Source organism: Rhipicephalus microplus, chromosome 5, assembly GCF_043290135.1.
Source record: "Rhipicephalus microplus isolate Deutch F79 chromosome 5, USDA_Rmic, whole genome shotgun sequence".
NCBI lineage: Eukaryota > Metazoa > Arthropoda > Arachnida > Ixodida > Ixodidae > Rhipicephalus > Rhipicephalus microplus.
In genome coordinates this window covers 121,676,988-121,701,611 of record NC_134704.1, presented here as the reverse complement: position 1 = coordinate 121,701,611, position 24,624 = coordinate 121,676,988, and the positions used below count along the sequence as shown (strand labels likewise).

General features: G+C 44.0%; 1 protein-coding gene across 2 annotated transcripts in view; it reads right to left on the bottom strand.

Moving 5' to 3' along the window:
• LOC142817914 (E3 UFM1-protein ligase 1-like) overlaps positions 1-23,530 on the bottom strand; it is a 37,724-nt gene extending 14,194 nt beyond the window's left edge. For both annotated transcript variants that reach the window (XM_075895866.1, XM_075895867.1), the window contains exons 1-10: positions 23,378-23,530; positions 22,810-22,955; positions 19,406-19,532; positions 18,226-18,340; positions 16,170-16,300; positions 8,948-9,006; positions 7,441-7,587; positions 6,512-6,687; positions 6,092-6,277; positions 2,567-2,708 (exon numbers count right to left, since the gene is read on the bottom strand). In XM_075895866.1, coding sequence (XP_075751981.1) covers positions 2,567-2,708; positions 6,092-6,277; positions 6,512-6,687; positions 7,441-7,587; positions 8,948-9,006; positions 16,170-16,300; positions 18,226-18,340; positions 19,406-19,532; positions 22,810-22,955; positions 23,378-23,454 — 1,306 coding nt within the window. In that variant the 5' untranslated portion in view covers positions 23,455-23,530. The remainder of the gene's footprint in view (positions 1-2,566; positions 2,709-6,091; positions 6,278-6,511; positions 6,688-7,440; positions 7,588-8,947; positions 9,007-16,169; positions 16,301-18,225; positions 18,341-19,405; positions 19,533-22,809; positions 22,956-23,377) is intronic.
• Between the last annotated feature and the right edge of the window lie 1,094 nt (positions 23,531-24,624).

Here is a 24,624-nt window from a genome sequence, read left to right as displayed (position 1 = left end):
GTTTAAGGGAATAGGGATACAGTAAACATGTAAAGAACTCGCCAACTGAGACGTGACCACTTGATGATAGGTAACGCGAATGCTTTCATTTCCACCATCTTTAGTTTGTGTCCTATTACCGTAACTTAAACTCAAACACTTACAACAGAGTCAATATTAGTATTAATGACCAGGTTTGTTGCTACATGATGCAGTTATCTAAAGAAATTGCACATAAAAAGTGTTACACTGAAACTTTTGGCCTTACATTTCATGAGCACTGTACAGTAGGATCCTCACAAATTGAAACCATTTCAGTCAAACTGACTGATGATTTTAAATTTCTGGCTGGTCCTACTAAGGTTCAATGCATATGAAAAGCAATCACACAAACTGAAGCCCTAAGAGCCACCTGAAAATTGCTTCTAAGGAAATTATCCACTTCTACAAACCGTGACAGGCAAAAGTCACACCATTTTGCCTCCCACTTCTATGTGTCCCCAATACCTCAATATAACGCAACCACCAATTCTAAGTGTGAAGCGTGAGCTTGGCTAAGAATGGCTGGGCTGATGAGAATAGCAAATGCATACTCTCCTCACATGGCAAGCTGGGCAAGTCGGTGCAAGTTCATATTTGAAAGAACTACAAAAAAACAAAAAAACAAAAACACATGGACACGAAGAGGCCAGCCTATTGTCCTGTCCTCTCCGTTTTTCTGCGTCCATTTTTTTGCGCTTTCTTCAAATATGAATGCTCACTTTCCTCTCTCTCTTGCTACCACATGCATTCTCTCCCGACTCTCAGCTATTGAGTTCTCACCTCTGGCCTCCACTAATGAAAAATTAAATCAATCTTCGGCAATTATACCAGCCAGACTATATTTTCAATGCAGTAAAATCTGCATGGCTTCTGAAATATTGCTGCACAATAGTAAGCGACTTCCCCATACTGGACACACACTCCAACCTCATTATATCAAAGTTGCATCTTACAAAAAAATATGTTCGTTATATCCAAACGTTTGTTATAATGATTATCCCTAACAATATATCTATTGCAAGACAATTTTCATTTACTTTATCATAACCAATATTTCCTTATATCCTTTTTCATTATATTGATGTCTAAGTGTATTAGCATATACTGTCATGCCTAGGCCCTTTGATTTTACAGCTAAAGCTAACATAAAGTTCAGCACTAATCAACTACAGTTAAACCTCGTTATAACGAGACGGGCTATAAAGAAATAATGGATATAACAAGCAAATCCTAATTCCCCTTGAATGTCCCCATACAAACCAATGTAATCAAAACCTCGTTTTAACGAGGCAAAATTTGCCTGTTATGGGATATAACGAACAAGTTTTGTTAGGAAGTAAAATTTTGAGCCGATGTCACGACAGTGCACAACGCGAATTTGAGACGGCGCGCAACGCGAAAACTGTATTTAGCAGTTCAAAACTCCCGCCACGCGCCCTCCAGCAACGCGCGCAAAGCAGACGGCATGCGCTGTTTTCGGAGGAGAGTTCGCTGCACGTACGCCGCTTGGCTACCACCGACAGCGGAGCGCTCCGCGAACGTCTCGCCCTTTTCTTTTCTTTTGTGTCTTCTTTATATTCTCCCTCTCCCCTTTCTCATGGCGCTGAGGCGCGCTTCCTAATCTTACATACCCCCTTCCCCTTGAATAACCGGTTCCTAGAGGGCAGCGCAAAAGAGCGCCCCTTCCTCTTCACAGTCACTTTCTCTGCAAGTGTTGTCGCTCGCCGATGTGAGCCGCGTTGCTTTTGCGTGCATGTTTCTTCTCTTTTTCGACCGCTTCCGCCTTTTCTTTTATCGTGCTGCGCTCGTGATTCCAGCAAGATGAATGCGCCAGGCGGGAAGCGAAAGCGCATAACGCTAGATCGGAAGGCGGCTATGATAAGAGCCGTCGAATCGGGGACCAAGAAAGACAACGTGGCAAGAGACTTTGGCGTATCGACGAGCACACTGTCAACCATCTTGAGCAAGCAGGAGTCCATCATCGTCGCCGTTGCACGTGGCGTGAAAGGAAGCGCTAAGAGGATGAGGGCACCTGCCTTTGAAGCGGTCGAAAGGGCCGTTTTTAAATGGTTCTTGGACACGCGGGCCGTGAATCTGCCGGTGAGCGGCGCCTTGCTGCAAGGAAAAGCGGGGGACTTCCCCTGCATCATGGGCTATGACAACTTCGTAGCAAGTTCGGGTTGGCTCCAACGCTTCAAGGAACGCCACGACATTGACGGGAGAGCGGTCTGCGGCGAATTGCAATCTGTCGACGAAGCAGAGGCTACCAAGTGGGCCTGCCTGAAATGCAAGCGGTGTATTTTGAAGTGCATTAAAATAGGTGCATGACTTTTTTCCTTTTCATTTGGGAATGCGGTTATTTTGTTGCATACCACCGTGCGGCGGGATGCTATTTCACCCGCTATTTTGTTGGGGTAAGTACAGTGCATAATATTTGCGGTAAATGCCCGCTACGGCTATAACGAAATATTGGTTATAACAAGCAAATAGCGGCGGCTCTCCAATTTCGTTATAACGAGGTTTAACTGTAGTGCGAGATCAGTACCTGTTGCCTTCTTGCGGCGTTCATCCTTCTTATCCTGCCTGTCCTCAGCTGGGGTTGGCGTGGGAGCAGCGGGGGCTGCCTGGCGATGGTGCGACTGTGGCGCTGGTGCAGCTTCGAGGAAGATCACACCTTTCTGAGAGTCCTGTCATGGAGCCACGGCAAGACAGTGGAAGAAAATTTAATATCTGCGTGGCCTATTCCAAGTATACATGGGGCTACATTCGAGTTCCATGCAACACGACCTTCTTAGGAATGTCTTCTGATGAGACTACTATTGGACACAAAGGTGCACAGAATAACGAGGCCGCGAAACCCTGACAAATAGTTCGGTTAATTCAGCTGTAGATTTAACGAGTTTTCTGCTACCACTATCAATCATCCAATGATACAAGGTGGTTCATCATCTGCCGCACGCCTTTTGCGCAGTGTTGAAATGCCTTAGCAGCGTCTCTGCGCAAGTTGTATTCATGGCTGCCAGCGCAGGCAATGCCACCAGCCCCAGTGGTGCCACAACAAACTGCGAAATTTCAACATCTTACTTTCTTCTTGTAGGGAGATACAGACGAACCCATTTTTAATGAACTCGGAAGCGCCGTAAAAGGTGGTCGTTATATCAGTACTTGTATGTGGGCTCACCTTAAAAAACCTGCACTTGGTGACCAAGCCATTTTTCTTTTCCGCTAGCATTTTTATTTTAAAAATGCAAGCGAACCTTCATTGTAGAAGTTCAACCCCTTTGCATTGTGAAGTAACGCCTGCTGCATGCCCACAACTAAATTACACTGCATTTGGCATTAACTGACACCGTATCGCTGCAGCCCATAGGTCTGCAAACTGACTCACGAGTCAACTCGCTCAGGCTTGGATCGAGTCGTGAGTCGGAGCCTTAGCGAATTCGAGTGTGCACCAAGCCCAAAAGATATTTCTTGAGCATGTCTGAGAGATACACATTTTTTGCTGACCTATGCTGCAGCCTGCAACTGCCACGTGGAGCCAATCACCTATGGCTAAGTACGTGCAGTGCACTGTCTATCGGGCGTATGCAGGCCATCTGCTGGGTATGGTATGCACACGTCGGCACAATAATTGTGCCTGTTTCACCCGGGCCCATGCGTGGGCGTGGTGAGTAGCCTCTGCAGTCTACACAGTGAAACAGGCATTCTGCAAGACTCAATGTCACTGCAAGGCTCTAGTTTTCCAGCATGATTAGGTGCGGCAAGCTTTAGTTGACGCCTAATCAAACATGCAGTGTGCAGCCAGCGTTGAAAGTTGAGCAAGTTGGTATGAGAACATCTTTTGAAAAAGCTGTGTAGCAGGATTGAACACAAAGGAATAAAGGACACTTGTCTTCTTCCTTGTCCTGGCTTCTTTGTTGTAGTGTCATTTTACACTAGAAAAGCACCATGGTGTCAAAAATCTTTTATGCTCTAAGCATAAAATGTGTCAGTTTTTTTGAAGGTCATGGGTTATGATTGCAATGCATAAGGGTGAAGCTAGAATTCATCACACTTCTGGGCAGCTATAAAGACTTCATCGGTAATCCATAGCTGGCTTATAACAAACAAATTAAGTGAAATCTGCATGACGGGCAAATTAAAAAATGGATTGGAGCAGCATAAGATGACTCGCTTCCATTTTCTGCTACTTTTAAAACATTCTTTTGGACTTCACATTTTAATATTTTGCAGTGAAGTTGACACCATAAATGCTTGCGTATCCATGTAGGAATTATAAAATAAACAATAAGCAATTAATAAAAGTGAAGAGGGCAATAGTGCATGAAGCCAAATACTTGCACAACGCTTTCTTCTTCTAAAGTACTCGCCCTGAAAGTGCACAAAATATACACTTGGAAAAAAGGTTCACTAAAAACTTGGGTTGTGTGAATATTCAAAATTTCGAACATTTTTCAGATATTATCTGCTATTTTATTTGATTTGCCTCAGAATTTAGCTATGAGAAGTTCCCAAAGACGAACACAGTCACCATCCAATTGACAATGGCTTCTTCGAGTATTTCATTATGCTTCAGCCCGTCACTTTCTTGTATTGCATCAGAGATGCCTTTCAGGCTCTGCTAGTCTCAAATGAATGTAATGACTTGAGAAAAAGCTCATTCCAACATGTACATAACAGATGCAGCCGAGATGGGAGCCCAATTAATGCTGTTTTGGACCTGATTGGGGCAGAAAGTCAGAAAAATAGGATGCTAAAGATGTTTAGCATCAAAAATCTCATATGTTCTGATATATTGATGCCTAAGAGGCAAATTTGGAATGACGGACTTGAAGAGAGAACACCCTTGTCTGCCACATTGATTGAACTTCCACAGAGGACGAGAAGCTGAAGAAATGGCATCTTCGCCTTTCACGTGTGAAGCGTTGCCAGCAACACTTTAGCTGCACAAAATCACGAACATATAAACAATTTGTCCCCTGCATTGCCTCACTTTTGATAAGACAACAATAAAACACCACCCTGCCAGTGCTTGATCAATCTAGCAAAAAGAATCACTTTTACGTTGTTATTTCACAAGAATATGTTTAAAAATCGTCTCCAACATTTTTTTCAAAATTTCCGTTCAAAGTATTCAAAGAATATTCTAGAAATAATATTCGAAAAATATTCGATTCAATTCCCACTCGCACTTCAGCATTAGAATTAATTTCGCACCCAAAATTTTGCGATTTGCACAGCTCTACTAAAAAAGTCCTGCGTCTTCTACGTTTCCAGGACATTACATGCAAAAAACAAGACACTAGTGGGAGCATAAGCATCAGCACTCAATTTATGCATTTATTTTCACATATATAGTGTTTTTAATCCTACTTTCACATTATGGAGTTGATCCCTGATATATATTGAATTTGACAGCAGAGGAAAAATAACTCAATATACGACAATCCATTATATATAGTGTGACCACTTGAATTGCACTTGAAAGGTTGCAGGATCTTGGACAGTATTCCATAAGCAAGAAAAGAGGAAAGTGGCCAATTAGCTTTTTCAAAGTGAACTCATCAAATTGCTACTTTTCTATACCCGAACGTCGCAAGTCGTTCACGCAACAAGTTATCTTTGGCATACGAATGACAGTGTTAACCATCAGAGCCCGGACTGCTCAACTGATTCAGGATAACAAAGGAATGGATGCCGCACAGAAGTAAACCAGCACAGAAAGAATGGCTGCATAAAGCTGAGAGTCTTTTTTGAAGATTCACATTTAGGGTTATCTCATTGAGAAACTAGTGCAATTAGGAGAGTTCCTTTTGATTCAGGAGCTGGAATGACCATTAAGACAAATCACAAGATGCACAAGTAGCCAACCAAAAGGCTACTTGTGCATCAAGTAGCCTTTTCTATTATAACCAATCAATAACCACTCAAAATCAATAACCAATCTTTAACATGTGAGTATCACTTCCAAGGCTTTCTCTTGGCTGGCAGGCAGCAGACTAACTGGCAGTAGCCATCAGCATTTAGGCGGTGCCAAATGGCCAAGAAGTACCATGCAGCAGTACCTTACCAGTTCAGCCTTTGTGGTCATGAGTGGGTCGAAAGACCGCACACAGGTCTCCATGAAGGCATCACTGATGATGATGGTGTCCAGCAACTGCTGCACCGACTGACTGGCGTTGCGTGGACGAGACTTGAGCACCGACTGCACGATGCCCGACACGTCCTCCGGGGTGAACACTGATGGTAGCAGCGGCTGTGGGAATAAAACAAAGATCACAGAAAACTGACGTAGCACTGTTTTACACACAGGGGCACAAATTACTGCAGCTAATCAGAAAGGAAAGGATCAACACAAATGCACAGCTGCGTAGCTTAGTGGACTGCTTACTCTGCAGAGGCTAGCATACTATACTTAATGAGCAGTAAGCTACAAGGTTGATGATGGTAAACAAGGCTGCAAATAAAGTGGGAAGATGCAGGCACTCACTGCGACGTCCACCCAGGAGCCCGTGCCAGCAGCCTCGTCGATAGCGGCTTCAACCTGTGCCAGTAGCGTCTGGCCAATGCAGAGCGACTTGAGGAAAACGAGCGACTCGTCCTTGAAGTGACGACGAATGTAGGCTTTGGGGTCTGGTATTCCCAGTCTCACCAGGGCATCGTACTCTGCGCACACAAAGGCAGTAACCTGATAAAATAATACAAAAAATCTGTCAGTTTGTGCACCGCTCCCTACAACCACAGGAGACGTAACCTAGGGCATTAAGGATATGATCGTGAGTGGCAATGATGCAGTTGTGAATGCGTGTGGTGTTGTGGCCCGATATAGTCATGAAGTATCCCGTGTTCTGAAGTCACAGTTGGTATACCTTGGAGTTCACTATCGATAAAAGGCCTATGTGGAGGCAACTGCACGTTGTTGTTCTTTTCTCTCATAGACTAGGCAAGAAACAATGTAAACAGTCTGAACACCATGGAATGCAACAATATTGATACATTTGATCAAAAAACAGCGAAGTGTGGTAATGCATTCTTTCCTGAAATATATTTAACAAAGAAAAAGATAGGCCTTTGTATTGTCATTTTTTGAAAATGAATGGTACATCAGCCGCGCTCATTTAGATGAGCAGCGAACTACGTACACTGTAACCTTCACTGTAAAGAGCAGTGTAAGAAACGATCACAAAGAAAGCGAGGAGGCAACACTGCGTTTGTCAACAGCACTGTGTTTGTTGTGTCACTCTGTTCTGCTGTTTTCTTTTGCGCTTCTTTCAGTCAAAAAGATACATTCATGCCAATTCTTTTGAACAATCTGTTGGATGTGTAAGAACACTAGAGAGACCCCACACAGTGCATTCTGAAGGAATGAGGGAAACTGCCCATGTAAGCTTCAAATCTGTGCCAAGAGTAGTTGCATACCAAGAAAACCGTTCTGTCGGTAGCAGGCATCTACCCAGTTGGCCTGCGAGCGGGAGTACAGGTCCGGAACGTACGAGGCACGCTCCGAACGGCCTCCGACAAGGGTGCCCGCCAGGCGGCCTTCCTTCAGCAGGTCCTCAATCATGCCTGTAACATGAAAAACGAAAATGAGTGCCAATCAGTAAGGCCCTTCAAATGACTCACCTATGCAGAACTCTTCACAAGAACTGAATGAACATCAGTTAAGGGGACACTAAAGTCAAATGCCAATTTAAGTCAGAGTGAAAGCTCAATGTACGACAAAGTCTAAAACGACAATATTATCATCAGCAGTGCTCTACTTACCGAGAAATTAATGTAAATGCACGAGAACATATGCGCTGCGAGTAGGACGTTGTGCAAAATGATCCCGATGACGTCAATCTTACCGCATACAATTAATCACTAGTAGTAATCGAACTAGCTGCACTGAATAACGAACCTTCTGTGCATCAAGATATGTAATAAAATGCTGTTTGTTTCAGTTTGTCAGTTTGAAAGAAGAACCACCAGACTTTACTTTGTAGAATGGTGCAAGTGGTTGAAAAGCTAAATTTTCGCCTGGTTAAATTGAACAGGTCGTGCCATCTAGTGGGGTCCAGTTGAACCAAGCACACACACCTGCCATCTCAAAGACGATGGCAGAAAATTGTTCAATGGCCGTTGTTGCTGCTGTGGCCTCTGCTACTTTCATTCTGCTGCTATTAGTGTCGGCGCCCACACAGTAAAGCTGGGCAACGTTGTGTTTGGCAACAGTGACATGAAAGGTTCCACTTGAGGCTGGTAATTTGAAGAGTGCTATCACAATTCAGACCACTAAAACAGGATTTTATTTCAAAACAAGCACTTCCTAAGCACAACAGTAACACTACGAGGTTTCTAGACCGCTATTTCAACAATCAACATCGACTTATTATTTGACTTTAATGTCCCTTTAACAAAAGAGGCCAGCCACTTTCAACAGTTATAATTCTTTTCTAACTGAAAGTATTACAGCTAAAACCTCTCAATATTCTTCCAACAGGTTATAAGCATTGAATATTTTTTCATATCATGTACAGTCACGCTCATATGACTTGCAACATGGGAACACGTGGCCTCATGGGCTCAAAGACGGAGCACGGTTTCCACTAGCCTTTATTTCCATTACAAAACCCCTTTCTCTCACTTGGCTATGATCCCAAATAAGAAAAACAAGTTGTTGAAATAAAAGCAAGTTGAAGCCATGAGCAACCTTTCAACTCATGAGGCCCCGCGCTCTCGTGTTGCAAGTAAAAATGAGTGTGCCTGTACATATTGCATTCTTATTTTTCATGTATATTTTTCTTACGCCCAAATTGGCTGTCACATCAGTATCCTTAGGTCTGCCTATCACGGCAGCGCTTTTCGAGCTGTGGTCCTTACATTCGCACTACATTTCATACCATGGGCATTCAAGAGACTCAATGAAATCATGAGGGGAACTCACCATACAATAACTTGTCTGGGAAGTTGAATGCATTTACTAGGCTGCTCAGGGTCACCGGCCTGTCCAGCACACAAACAGAATAAAAAAGTGTTGTAACAAGGTCATGTGCATAAACCCTGCATGCTTCTACATATCAAAACTGGAGGAACTGCCATTTCCTCAAGGAAAAGTTCACATGCAAGAGGCCGAAGTTAGGTTCCATAGTGTCTCCACAAAATGAGGAACAAGCCAAATTTAGCACGCTACAAAATACTTGTACAAAATTCAGAAAGTTCACAGGAGATGAACCCTAGAGATTTACCTTCTAAATTTTTATTATTTATCATGGCACCTATTGTGCACAGCACAAGATGATGCCCTAAGCTGCTGACAGGCACAATTGACTACACCAGTAGTTCTCATCCATGGATGTGCCGTGTACTACTTGTAAACTAGTGGAAGCGATGAGGGACCCCTTGCCCCAAAGGGGAGGGAGGGGGCTACGTAGGCAAATTAACACAACTAGAGCGTGACACAGGTGCCTTTTATTGCTACCAAAAGCATCAAACAAACGTGCCACATAACTTCATTTTGGATAGTTCATCAATAAGTTGCACAGTAATGCTTAATTAAAGAAAAATTTGGGTGAGAGTTTCGCGGATCATAGAAGTGGCTTTGCGGACTCCCGTTTGAGAACCACTGGACTTCGCATTCTTTAAGCAGATGCTTTGCTGCTCAGTGAAACCTACCTGAGCGTCAAAGCTTCACAGCATGAAAAGCATTTGTTACTTGAAGTATTTCAAACAGGCTGTAGTTGCGTTTATATTTCTCATTTCTTAGAATTTGCGGTGGATCACACAACTACCTAAGATTACACGCCAATGTCCAGTAATTTTATTCCTTTAACAAGCCATATCAGTATTATTAATTATTAATTGCTTATTTTGTTCACTGTGACAGACACAATCTCCGTAACATATTGTTACGTATGGTAAGATAACTTAAGGGGTGTGGTTTTAACGCGCACCGAGTCCGCGATCACAGTATGATGATGATCACCATTCCACTGTTATGGCTCGTACCCACTCAGGGGAATCCCAGTAGAAGCAAGGTCGTCTTCCTTTTCTACCAGCACTTCCCTTGTTTTTCCTGGTAGTGACACTTCGTATCATTCCTCCTGTCTCAGACGAAGCCCTCTGGGCGAGTCATTCTTTTATCCTTCGTGTAAACGGCTTCAGGCGGGCAACATGCGTCACCTCTGTCTTGCATGAGCGTAGGCCACTAGTGGTGACACATGCAGTTTCATAGTTAACCTAGCTGAGAAGATGGAGTGTCACAAACGGACCAGCATAGTGTGCCAGTAGCTTTTGGCTCAAGCCACGTCTGCGTATTGAGGTCAACACCCACAGTAGATTACATAGGTTACATGCTGCATAGGTTACATGCTGGTGTTGATGGTTGTAGCGAGTTTTGGAGGACTCTTGTGCTGCCAGTGTACGTAAGCAGGCAAGTCGACATGTCTCATCCGCATGACACAACGTTTCCGCAATTGTTAAATCGTCATGGACGGCAAAAGGAAAGATAGTGTCCAGTGTATGTCGAGGTGAGCGAGCGTAATGCAGATAGAAAGGGCAGTAGCCTGTCGTTTCGTGTTTCGCCGTGTTGAAGGCGTACGTGACGAATGGTAATACTTCATCGCAGTTTTTGTGGTCGGAGGTGACGTACATTGACAACATGTTGATGAACGTTCGGTTTGTGCGCACGGTGAGGTCATTAGTTTGTGGATGATACGCAGTTGAGTGTCGGAACTTGGAGGCACAAAAATGAAGTAATAGTTCCACAATATCAGCGGTAAACTGTCGTCCTCGGTCACTTATTATCACGTGAGGTGGCCTGTGTCGGAAGATGACTGAATGCAACAGGAACTCCGAAACCTACACTGCCGTGGCGGAGGATGAGGCAGCCGTCTCGCAGTACCGCATCAGGTAGTCGGCGCATACAATTATCCACCGGTTACGTTTTGAGGAGCGTGGAAATGGTTCCATCACATCAATGTCGACCTTTTCAAAAGGGGAACCGGTAGGCTTTACGGGTTGCAGGTGACCAACTGGACCCGAGGTGGGCCGCTTGTGGCCCTGACACTGCGTACAGCTGGCCACGTAGTTTTGAATTGTCTTGTTCATTTTCGGTCAACAGAACCTCTGTTTCGTGCGACTAAGTGTTCGTGCAGTTCCTAGATGGCCAGAGGTGGGGTCATCATGCGTAAGACGCAGAACAGACGTTTGGAGGGACGCAGGAACAACCAGCAGAAAGTGGGCACCCATCGTGGACAAGTTTCTCTGGTAAAGAAGACCATTTCGAACGCAGAATCGGCCTTCGCTTAATGACTTTCTTGCTCCAGGGAAGACAGCTTTCAAGTTTAGGTCATTACGCTGCTCAGCGATGAAAGTAACGGCATCGGGAAAGCCAGACGACAGAGAAGCGATAAGGTGGTCAAAGTTATCGCCTTCACAATCTGTCGATGGTAGCGGCATTCTGGAGAGGCAATCCGCATCATCGTGTAGACGGCCAATCTTGTAATAAATGGTGAAGACATATTCTTGCAAACGAATGAGCCATCGTGTGAGGTGGCCGGATGGGTCACGAAGGTTCACCAGCCAACACAGGGAATGGTGATCTGTGACGATAGTGAATGGGCGACCATAGATGTATGAGCGAAACTGTTGTATGGCAAATACTACCGCTAGGCATTCCTATTCGGTCACTATGTAGTTGCGTTCAGGCTTGCTTAAAGAATGACTTGCGTAGGCCACAACGTGTTCCTTCTTGCCAGAACGCTGAACGAGAACGGCACCGATACTGATGCCACTTGCGTCTGTGTGAATTTCCGTGGGCGACAAAGGATTGAAGTGCCGAAGTATTGGATGCGAAGTTAACAAACACCTCAGCTGGTGAAAAGCGGCATTACACTCGGAGGTCCACTGAAACGGGCTGTTCTTGCGTAGAAGGCTCATCAGGATGTGAACGACATCCGCAAGCCTGGGTATGAACGGTACGAGCACAGCCCGATGAAGCCACGCAGTTGTTTCACAGATTTAGGACACTCGAACGATTCAACGGCCGCTGTCTTTTGTGGGTCAGGTCTAATGCCATCTTTGTCGGCGAGATGTCCCAACACCAATGTCTGTCGCTCGCCAAAGTGGCACTTTTTTGAATTCAATACAAGGCCAGCTTTTTCAACGCAGTTGAGCATGAGGTCTAGGCAGGTGTTGTGCTCCTCAAACGTACGTCCAAAAATTACGACATCGTCTGGATAACACATGCATATATGTCATTTTAAATTACGCAATATAGAGTTCATAAATCTTTCGAATGTGGCAAGAGCACTACATAATCCGAATGGCATAACGTTGAACTTGTAAAGCCCATCGATCGTAACGAATGCTGTCTTTTCTTTGTCAGCTGCCTGCATCGGAATTCGCCAGTAACCTGATCTCAGGTAAACGGATGAAAAGTAGGATGCGGAATGCAAGCAGTCTACAGCGTCATCGATGCGCGGCAATGGATAGACATCTTTCTTGCTAACAGCATTCAGTCGGCGGTGGTCAACGCAATCTCTACGTACCATCCTTCCTAACTAGAATGACGGGAGCAGCCCACGGACTTGCCGATTCCTGTATTATTCCCTTCTCCAGCATTTCTTGGACTTGCTCGTCGGTGATCTTGTGCTCCGATGGTGCCACTCGGTAAGGTTTCTGTCTAATGGAATGCACTGACTCGGTGTGGATCTGGTGACGTATCCGGGACGCTGAGATTAAGGGCCTTTGGCTGTTTTTAGAAAAATCGAACACTTTCGAAAGCTTAGATAGAACGTCGAGCAGCGTATGACGTTCGCTTTGGTCAAGTGACTTGCTGACCATTTGTAGTAATTGGACATCCTCTGAACCTTCTAAGCCTAGATGTTCATTTTGGCTTGTAGCATCAATAAGCACAACCAGCGTCGTAGATGATTTGGGTCTAAATACTGCAAGTTTCATGCCGCCTAGCAAAACTGCAGGCTCCATGGAACTGTCCACACACCAGCACGTCCATCAAGGACTGACACTATACAATGGAGAATGGGGATGTTCTTTTTCAGGCATGCCAAGGGAATCGGTTCGACCGTGGCGTCAAATGTGCCATAGTTTTTACTGGAACATGTCACGGCAACACACACAGCAGAAGATGCAGGAATGACTGTGTCTATGGAAACGAAAACGATGCATTCCTCCGGACAGCAATTTTCCAAGAGCGCCGTTTGGAAAGTACTGTGTATAGAAAGGTGCCCACTTCTGCAGTCTACAGTTGCCCCACACTCACACAAGAAGTCGATACCCAAGATAACGTCATGTGTAGACCGCGGAATAACCGCAAACTCTGTGCAAAACACCTTGCCACACAGCGAGACGTCCACAATACAATATCCCACCAGACACTACACGTCACCACTTACACCACGAAATGTCATCTCACGGTTAAGGGAAATCATCACTTTTCGTCCTAGCAGGTTCTTAAAATTTTCACTCATCGCCGAAACTGTTGCGACTGTATCCACAAGTGCCATAGTAGCCACCCCATCGACAACTACATGAACTTTTTTCTTCAACATAAACGCCGATGGGGGTATATCTGTAGATAGCACCTGTGATCTCGCGGCCTCACCCCCACTGGCCGCACCGACTAGTTTTCCGGCGGCGGTGTCCGTGTGCATTGCCGTGGCGATGACGATCGTGGAGCACGTGGAGCTGGGGGTGGCGTCAAACTTCGATCAGTGGCCGGCGAGGGGTAGCGTGACCTGGTAGGTGCGCGTGGTTTTCGTGACGTGGAGAGTGCATGGTCGGAAGGTTGGTGAGACATGTACCAAGACTGTCCCTGATATGAGCGGTGGTCACAAAAACATGCGATGTGACCAGGGATGCCACAGTTGTAGCACACCGGAATTGGTCGAGGGGCACGTGGCTCCTCATAGTAGAGACTCCTCTCGGAAGGCATGGGATAGTGGTGCCGCCCTTCAGGGGCACTGTAGGCAGGCGATGTTGGGTAAACAGTCAGGCGAAAACTTCCTTCGTAGTTTAGAGGTGGTTGATGTGGGAATCCAGCCTGCTGTGTGCCTTGATATTCATAAGCGTCTGCTGCGTTAATCGATGGTTGCCATCATGGTAGAGAAACAGTAGTCCGCACACGTTCTGGTTCGCTTGCGTATGCATCCTGAAAATCGCTGGGGCGATGATAGGTCTGCTGACATCGAAGCAGCCCTTCTCTGACGATCTGCCATATGGTCAAAGCAAGGTCGTTAGGTGGCACTGTTTCAACACTAGCCACAGTGGGGACGTTGGGCAGGCGGCCCAACACTCCTGCTTATTAACTACAAGACATTCACATTAAATTTTGGATTCAGCATACAGTCCTAAAGTGGTGACAGGATTTATCGCAAAAGGTAACAATTTGCAGTATATAGGTATCAGTGGCACAGCTGGTATACATTCACCTACTATTCATTTGGACTCTATAAGAACAGCTGAAAAGTGTAAATAATCTAGTCCGAAAAAAAGTCCCCCAAAAAAAGGAAAAGAACAAGCACCTCTATCAGCCGAGTGGCCGGAAAAACTTGTCAATGTGCGGCTACACACACCTATGCATGACCAAGAATGTTTGGCCATCACTGTATCTTAGCAATAGCTCTGCTACAATTTGCGCTACATCCACATTCCACAACTGTGCTGTGAGCAGCATCTTACCATCGCAATCACCAACCACCTGCACCAATTCGAGAACCTGGTGGATGAGCTCATTGTCATTAAACTTGGCGAACACTCTCAAGCTACACCCTACTGTGATAGCCCGCCTTCCTTCTGGCAAATACCTACTGTTTTTCTTCTCATTGTCAGTGTATTGTAGCTGCCGCGTTTCTTCATTATTCCCAATGGCGCCGATGCAATGCGTGGCACAACTGGCATCGCAGCAATTTCAGCAAATCAGGCCTTGCATGCCAAACAACTACTAACAAGAGACCAAGAAGCAAAGCGTGAGAAACAGATCAGGCCTAACCACAACAAATGACAACGCGAAACCTTCAAGAGCCAAAAGGGAATGACGTTGGGCTAGTTGGGGTTGCAGTGCTCATGCAGCGTTAGTGTTCTCTTGTTGTCTACGTTGTATGCGCTGTCATTCACTTCAGACCTCAAACACTAAAACACCAAACCAAGCTGACTTTGATGATGGCTTGGCTTGGCCTGCTGTTTGGCCCTGGTAGCTATTCAATGGATACTTGACTGGCTAATGCCAGCCATTACATGTAGCCAAGAAACGTGTCCTTTGAGATTGGCAATTGTAATTTCTGTGTTGATTTGGGCACTGGCACGACCTCTATATTTAGCCAATGCAACTTTTCAGAGTTGGCAACCCAGCAAAAATATTCTAAACATTGCTGACAGCCTGTCATGGTGGTCGAGGTTGCGCTCAATCAACGAGCCCTAGTTAGAAAAATTGGACGACAAACTGCGGGGCGTCCAAATTTTTAGCTGGGAGTTTACAATTTTCAATTGGATAAGTGGTAGAGCCATGAAGCTGTCTGAATAAACGAGTACGTCCGAATTACCGGTCAGAATAAATGGTTGAATAAATGTCAGAATAAATGGTCGCCGTCGCCATTTACTCTGATGCAAAACGTGAAATAAAGATATGCCTTCAATGCATTATTGGCTTCAACATTCGTTACATGCCATGCAAGATGCATATATATTCATCCGACCTTAATATCAGAAATAAATATTTTACTACTAATTACTCGTGCCTCATGTGCTAAATGACAATATCTTTATGAGGCACACCTTAGCAAAGGGCTCCAGATTAACTTCGATCTCCTGAAGTGCCTTAATGCGCGCCTGAATCCAACCATTATTAGTGTTGTGCCATTCACTCTGATTTAAATGCAGCCACAATGGTGGGAAATCAAAACCCATATCCTTGAGAAAAAGAAGCATCTTAGAATTGACTCACTGAATCATTGATTTGAACATAAGAATAAATTATTAAATCTGCCTTTTCTAATTATGGAGGCTCTAATGTATTGTTTTATTCAGTGATGTTGACAAGCTATCACTTTTATGTTCTTAGAAGGTCTGCAATTGAAGGCAATGGCAGCAATTCTGGAGTGTGCCTGCTTTGCCGAAATGGAACTCTGCAGGAACAAGGAGCTGCTCACCTGATGGCCGCCGAGAGTGCACCTCGGACACGGTACTTGTGCCGAGTGACGTAGGCGTCGGTGAAGATGTGACGGCTGTCGTGAGGGTCAGCCTGACCTCGAATCACCGTCCCCAGCCGCGAGTGAATCACCTGCATGATGCAAAAAATAGAAGGCTTGGATCTAGGACCAGAGAAGCTTACAATCCAGATTGCAGGCAAACATAAACTTAGCTACTGACCAAAGTGTATTATAATCACAAATAGCGAAGGAGGGCACCTCAATCATTACCTCTCACCCAAAGAAATGTGCTACATGAAAGAGTGATTACATGCACACAAACAATATCACGGTTATGAGGGTCAACACAATAATTATAAACCAGTACTTACATGATTAAATAACCCTGAGGCCGAGCTATGATTCCAATATGGTATAATTTCACACAAATGGAAGCTACAAAACTGCCACAGGTAGCCAGTACCTAAATCAATTAAATAAAACACCGCAACTGCATAAAAATGCTCTGGGAATGTTGCTTGAATTGCTCTGCAAGTTCTCCTTTCTAAGACACACAGGGCGAAGAAAAGTTTGTTCCTCTTTTCTAAAATGCAACCAAAAAGCAATAGCTACCATTGTGAGAAATAAAATGTTGTTGCCATAAACATTACAAATGAAATCTAGAATGCCATTTTCAGGGAGCTTGGCAACTCCCTCGATAAATACCAGTGTCCACTACCACACTTGTTTGAAGCCCTGTACCTCTGCTACAGCCAAAAATGGTTTTACATAGATGTTTTACACAGCCAAGGTTGCAAAATACTGTCGTTTACTTTTCTTTCAAGGAACAGTTAACACAAAAAGTCCAGGACAAAATGCAACAAAAACTGCTGCAAGTCGGCTACAACCCTGTAGCAACCTGTCAAGGGGTGCTTAAAAAAAAAGGCAGAATATAGCCAGATAAGCAACGTTACAAGCAATGTTCGCTGCTGTGGACTGGGTACAAGTGCTGCTTAAAAAGTGGAAAATACAACATTTAAGAAAGCGCTAAGAGCTTCGAGTAAGGGTAAAGTGTTTTTTACTGTTTGCAAAAGTAAGATTTAATGTTGTAGGCATCACTTTCTGGCCTGTATTTGTTTCATACTATGCATGTCTAAATGTTTATATTTTGTGCAATGCCGACTTCCAGAGCTGTTGACGAACCTGCAGCGATTCGTAGAAACCATCACTTCGTTTCATTTTGATACTTCGAAAGCCCCTAATATACATTGCATATTACATAAGAAGATGGTTATGGTATGAAGATGTGTTGATTAGTTATACATAGCAATGCAGCAGTAATGAAGTCATAATCAGTAATCAATAAGCAGTAATTAAGTAAACATTCCATCTTACAGATCTTGCTTTTTCTTTTACTCATTTGTATCACACAAAGGTGGTGAGTGGAATCACGTTTCAGTAAGTCCTGTTCCAAGTTTTTTTTTACCTGAGGACTCTCATCACTACTTATAGTATCAATTATTCAATTCAATTATAGCACCATATTTTGCATTTTAGTTAATTATTATATTATATGATGAATTGCTTTTTTCTGCTACTAGTATTTTTGTAACTGCTTGCCATATACTCAGGTTGTAGTACCTATGAATTACTGTGAAAATTTCTTTAACTTTCCACTTTCGGAAGTGACCTCTTTAAAATTGCTATTTAGTGCATTTTCTTTCCCCACTCTCCTCTGTAATGCCATTGACCCTCAGGGTGTATTAGGTAAATAGATAAATTTAAAAAAATAAAAACAAATAAATAAACAGTCAACGGTTTATAGACTTTAAGTACCCTTTTTCTTCTAGTCTGTGCTTAACGAAAAACAACAAAGCATAAAAGCACCGAAGATTTCACGCTATGGCAAATATAGCCAGGTAGGCAACATCATGGGCAAGGTTCACTGCTGTGAACCGAGTAGCAAGTGCTGGTGAAAAAGTGAAAAATACAGCTAGCAAGAAAGTGCTAAGAGCTCTGTGTGTACAGACCGCACAAGCAAAAGAGGAGAAACGAGATTAAAAAAAAAGTGACGTACGTCTTCGAGGAAGTCAGGTGGTAAGTCATACTGCTTCGTGATCTCCCCAAATGTGATGTGGCCTGCTTGCTGAAGCTTCTCGTTGATGTCCTCAGCCAGTGAGTCAAGGTAGGACCTGTAATATTTCAGTAGTTGAGGTCGACAATTACGACTGATAGCAAGGCCTAATGTTTGAACGTACCTAATGATGCCGCATTTTCTGGTGCACAACTCACAGAAAATAAACATTAAAATTTGAAGCTAAGGCTGGTGTGCGAGCTGTACGCAAATTTGCACATGCAAGTTGGCTTCGTAGTGCTGCCTTACGTGATGCATCGAAGAGGGCTTCACAGCAATGAGCGAAAGTTTTGAAATTATTTTTCTATGAATTTGAAGTTACGGGTACGGTTTATATGAAGGAGTAAGTCATACTGTATTTATTCTAAGCCAATAGTTATTTTTCAAATTTCTTGGTATTAAACTCCAGGGTCGAGGATTTTGAAAAACGCACCATTTTTCATCTAGAAAAGTAGTGCACAACTAGCACCACCTAGGCGGTATTGTAGCCATTAGTAGCTGAGCCAACACCTGGCTTACGTACACACGTGAGGCCGCCATTTTGATCTTTGTGGCGATTGTCCAGGTGAGCCACTTGTAATTTCGAGTCGTGCTTCGAATGGACTGTGTGTGGCATAGCTTAATGGCGCCAAACAGGCGAAGTCATTATAGTGCCGCTTATAAAAGGAAAGTTGTCCTAGCCGCGGAGTCGTCGTCCAACATTCAAGCTGGGAGGGACTTTGGAGTGGATGAAAGCAATATGCGCCGCTGAAGGGGCAGCAGTGTTGGACGACATTCCGGGAACTTTGATTGTGCGCTCTTTTAAGAAGTGTGGCATATCCAATGCACTTTATGGCACGGAGAATTTCACACTATTTGAAGACAGTGACAAAAAAGTCAGCGACAAGGAATAACAGGCTCAAATTAAACTCAACACTGCAAGAATCCTTTTTGTGAAATGTGCTCCCACATTTATTGACATATCAAGTGACAGTGCAGATTTCAAAGTATTATAACTCTATATGATTTCGAAGACAGTATTACTGCACTGAAATCGGTTTTTATGTGATTTTTACAAAATTCTGAGCACTCTATTTAACAACTGTTGTCTGTCTCTACAGCTATTGTTCCCACGTTAGCTCACCTGTCAATCAGCTGTCCCAGAACAATTTGAAGGCTATGCTCGGTCCGAACCAGCTCTGCGCACCTGGCCTCAATGTGACTGAGGTCAACATTGAGAATGTGAGCCAGGTCAACCATGTTGATGCGGCCTGCAAAGAAAAAGTATGCATCATTAAGTATGACTGGGAAAGTAGAAGGCGACCCCATGAAATTTTCTGTGTTGTGAGGAAGAAAAAAAGTTCAAATCTTTCTGGTCTTGCTGTTCAGTGGATACTTTATGCCACGTAAAAACCAGCTTTTGCCTATCATGTTTTCCAAATTTCGAAGTTGAGCACACTTCATTATTTTTTAAAATCTGTCAACGTGCCACACACTGGCTTAGCTTGTCTACCTTGCAGAAGCTAAGCAATATTGCCAACAAATTTCACTTCAGATTTTCTCAGAAATTTACCTTAGAAGTAATATTCTTAAATCCCCGTGTTACCTCAAAAATAGTATTACTACAGAAACACAAATACAAAGCTTATTGATAGATTAAAGGAATGACTCGGCTCCAACAGAAATGTATTAGGAAAAACCAGACTTTTCTATCCCAACCATGCAGTTTTCAGCCAAATGTTCATCTTTCATTCCATTCATAGATCTACTGATTCTGTTTCTGTGCACATTAAATATAGTTGTCTTTCTTCGCTTTGAACTTAATTGACTTTACACACACAAGAAAGTTTGAAAGTAAGCATGCATTCTAAATGCTCCTCCAGATTAAACCTTGATTTACTTTTCTTTTTTTCTTCGCTAGGGACATCATATACTTCAGAAAGATACATACATGATTGAAGAAAACATAGGATGTATAATCTTGTTTTTATTTCTCAACAGCACGATACATAAGGTGTAGGTCCTGTCTCTACAGGTCACAAAAGGATCCTTTCATGTAGTACATTATATTTGTTTACATCAGTACCACACTTTATTATGCACTACAAAAAGACTACAAATAATGCCCAGAATAGATTCCTTGGTGTCACTGCCCAATGTGTTCATAAGCCAATCACTCTATTAGAGAGATAAATAAACGTTTATTTAGAAACAGTGTTCCGAGCGAGGCCCTGTATCGCCCTAAGGTGGGAGGGTTCCCTCATCCAGGAACCCTCTGCCTTCGAGTGCCCTTTTGGCCCTGGTAACCAGTTGTCCCTGGTATTCCAGGTCCTCGAGGACGAGCTTGGCCTCCTACATTTCCATTAGGTGGTTGTTGTTTATTCTTGGGGCTTGATCCCGTTCCAGTTGCATGTCGTGGTTTGCATGGCTCTGGCATTCCAGGAGCAAGTGTGCCAGGTGTCCGGTACGCTGCAGAGCGGGCACATGTAGCCATGTGTCGTTGGGTAGAGGTGGTGCATTAATATGTCATGTATGTAAGTGTTGCTTTGCAGGCGTCTCAAGATCACGCACTCTTCTTTGGTTACTTTAGGATGGGGTGAAGGGTGCACCCATCCCTCCAGTTTGTAGTGTTGAAGTTGCGACGAGTAAGTGTTTTCTACTACCTCCATCTCTGCAGCCAAGGATCGGGTATCCTTTGGTCCCAGGGAAGCCCAGCTGACGTGCTTGCGGGCAGCGGCGTGGGCCGCTTCATTTCCCTGTCAACACCCTTGTCCAGGAACCCAGAATACGCAGGTATAAGGAACTGGAGAGCTTCGCCGTTGCATAATATTAATTGCCTCGGCTGAGACCCGGCCCTTGCGGCTTGCGAGTGAGTGAAGATCACCACGGCATCCTTACATGTGGTGGTGAGGCGAGAGCCATTGCCGCTTCTTCCGCTGCGTCTGTGGCCGACACAAACTCTCGACCTTGAGAATCTACGGCGCTGATAACACAGGCGTTTATACGGGGATACTTGGCCGCGTCGGTATAGCGGGCGTCCTGTCTTGCCTGAACTTTCCTTGAAAAGCTGCTCTAGTCTGAAAAGCTGCTCTAGCCTTTCGTCTACCTTTGTGGAATGTGAATTATACTATATTTCTGGTGGAAAAGCAAAGCAGATGTTGGCTAAGGTGCTTATACGAGGTGTTTAGAGAAAGTATGTTCGAAAATCCCAACGCATAAGGGAAATTTGATATTGGCTCACTGGCTTCAGAATTACTTTTTCTGTAGGAGCATGCATTTTAAGATAGCTAAATACAACACTTACGGCAGCGATAATAGAAATTCTACTTCTTTCGTAATTAAAAGATTCAGCTGGTCAGGTGCAGCTGGCGAATTGAAGTCCTCAGTAAGAACAGCCTACTGCCACTTTCAAGATATCCAAAAAGTGGCTGCTGATAATTTTTGTGAAGTGGTAAAATTTGATTATTATCAGCCGCTAAACACTGAAAAGCGTAACTGTGAAACTATTCCGAGACATCCAGAATGAGCAGGAATCGGTACATCATCTGTTGATTTACATTGCTTTTTCAGTGTGCAGGCTGCGCTTGCCATTACAGCATGATAGGTATGCAAAGGTAGATACATAATGGTTCTGCACTGCCAAAGAAATAAAACCACTGCAATAATTGTCGGAAACAGTGACACCATTCATGTCATCTGCTAGAGTACGGCAGTTACGCTCAGAGGCGCCTCAGTTTTGGTTTCACAAATGAAATTTATTCATTTTTATCACTCCAGAAAAATTAACCGAAGCCACAATTTAGAAATCTCAAAGTAGTAATGGGCTTTTAGCAGGAAGAACTTTGCTGCTCCCATTTGATGTGGCCACTTGTTTTTTCTGATTAAAAACTTGGAAATTTTGTATTTAATTCTGTAATTATTTTCTATAAACAGGTTGCATTTCCACTTCCCCTGATAGTTATTATGAAGGTAGTAGTGAACTCAGTTATCTTATCTGAAAGGATTTCTTTCTCAGGACAACCGGTATAAATTTCAAGTATTTCATGGTGATGCAATGCTTCTGAGAAAAAGACTTCTAGTATCCCTACTGAGGAGAATGCCTTCTTGTAGTCTATGAGAGCTATACAGAAAAGGCTACTGCTCTCTTTCTATGAGCATAATTTGTCGTCAGGGACTATGGCCTCTTTTAACAGTTGCAAAAAAGAGAGAGAAATATTCATTTGCATTGGATGTAATAGTCGTTTTTACTACATACTTACACGCACCTTGCATATTCTGCTTTATTTGCGTCAGCTGTTTTTTGGTATTTTCTCCTCCAGTTCTCGGTATTATAGCCAATCAAGTATCAAAGCTCTTAGGTGTTTCGATCGCCCTGGGGGAGTTTACCACTAACAAAGCAAGGTGGAAGCTGTAGTGAACATTATCAAAAGTCAAACGTGCTTGAAAATGATCGTCTAACCACTCTAGTATACCTAAGATTGCATCATCGATTGACTCAAGCACACTCGGTGATGTACGCACGAGGGATATCATTCATGCATCGCTTACCTCCTGCCACAGTAAGCTCATCGAGAATCTCCTTCTGAAGGTGCTTGGGTGTGATGTACTCCTTTCCATCGTTGGTGAAGACGACGTCGATTAGCTTCAGTTCAATCAGTTTCTTCACTATTTCGATGCAGTTCCTCTCGGACAGCCTGCGTGGAAGAATAGGCAAGTCACCGCAACGGTGCGAAGGTACTGTAGCCTCGGTATCGCTCTGACAGCGCTGATTAGGCTATCAGCCGAGTGGACCATATGTCGGCTGCTTCGATAGCGGGAAACGAAACTCCTTACGAATGTGGAACCACTCCTATATTTAGAAATTCGCACCGTTATAACAAAGAACAGGGCATAGAGACAGACTTAAAGGCAATGAATGAAGCAGCAGTGAAACCACAGACGTGGCAGCGTCTGGAAAGAGGAAATAGAAACCGCGAACGTACGATATCGAATCAAACGGCGACCACACGTTGACGAAAAAGGGCGCAAACAGATTTGTCACGTCAAAGAACTTAGTGAAACTGCGCCTTAATGAGGTGTTCGCTATCTTAGAATTGCGAAAGCCATGAGTGGTTACCTTTGCACTGTTGTGCTCAGCTGGGCTCGCTGAAAATCAGCTGCAAGTCGCTTCACTTCTTCCCAGTCGGTCGCCATGTTGGTCAATGTGGAAGGTTTGGTAGCCGCGATGTCGATCCGACTGCATGTAGTGACAAAAAACGAAACCGAAACTCAAAACAGCCGCTTTCAGTGAACGTCTGGTGCGGTTACTCAACTAAGTATGTCTCCAGGAGCGTAGGCGGAAACTTCTTCCCGGGAAGAAGAAGGGTGAGAAGTGGGGGAGAAGGGGTCATTACTTTTATTCGGAGGAGGAGCCGGTCAGGCAGGTGTAGTCGAGTGTCTCATTTTATGCTCTGTATGCGATACAAAAAAAAAAAAAAAAACATAGGGTGGGGTTTGGAGGTGCAACCGCCTTCCACCTGAGATTTCCAAATTTTAATTTTGCTTGCGTATGTTCATAGACATACAAACGAACGCACGAACATAAAGATATATTTGAACCCCCTCCCACGGAAGAAATTTCTGGCTACACTCCAGAGATGCATCAAGGCATGACAATTGTTTTCTAGGTAGTCACAATTTGATAGTGCGCTGGTACATTCATTACCTTACTGATGAATGGTCGCAAATTCAGCAATCAACCACGTGGTTCATCTTGGTGCATGCGTACAACTACAGTGTACTAGAAGAGGGCAGTGGGCTTACTCCGCCGCTACTCTGACGCTTTTGGCGTCACATAAGAGAGATGGCGCCACAGGCATCTTCAATGGAAGCTTCACCTGCAGAAGCTGCTCGCCGATGGCCGCTCGTAAAAGTTGAAACGTGCATTTATTCGATATTTGAAATAAACTTGCATGCTTTGCCTGCCCTCTGATTATATTAAGAGCTTCTGGTGCTCTCGCTTCACAGTGTTTCTCTTTTCTTTTGCGATACAGCTTCCCGAAAATCAGTCCGACGGCAGCCGGCGCAGTCTGTGCATTCCCCTTTCTAGTGCGATGCAGTTAACGCTTTTTGTGAGTGTGTGTGGGTTTCGGAGGGTGTGTGCTTGAGTTAGTTGAGTATTCATGGTAAGCACTATATTTGTTCAGCCCACATCGTGTTTCCTCGAATATAACACCTCGTCGAAAAGGATGATGTATCCCACAAATTATATGGTTTGATACAGTGACCAAACGTACGGTTTATGCTGTGTAGACCGAACCTAAAAAGAATTCGCAACAAGATTATGCCCGCCCTTTCACGACATAACTAGAAAACAGTGCACGT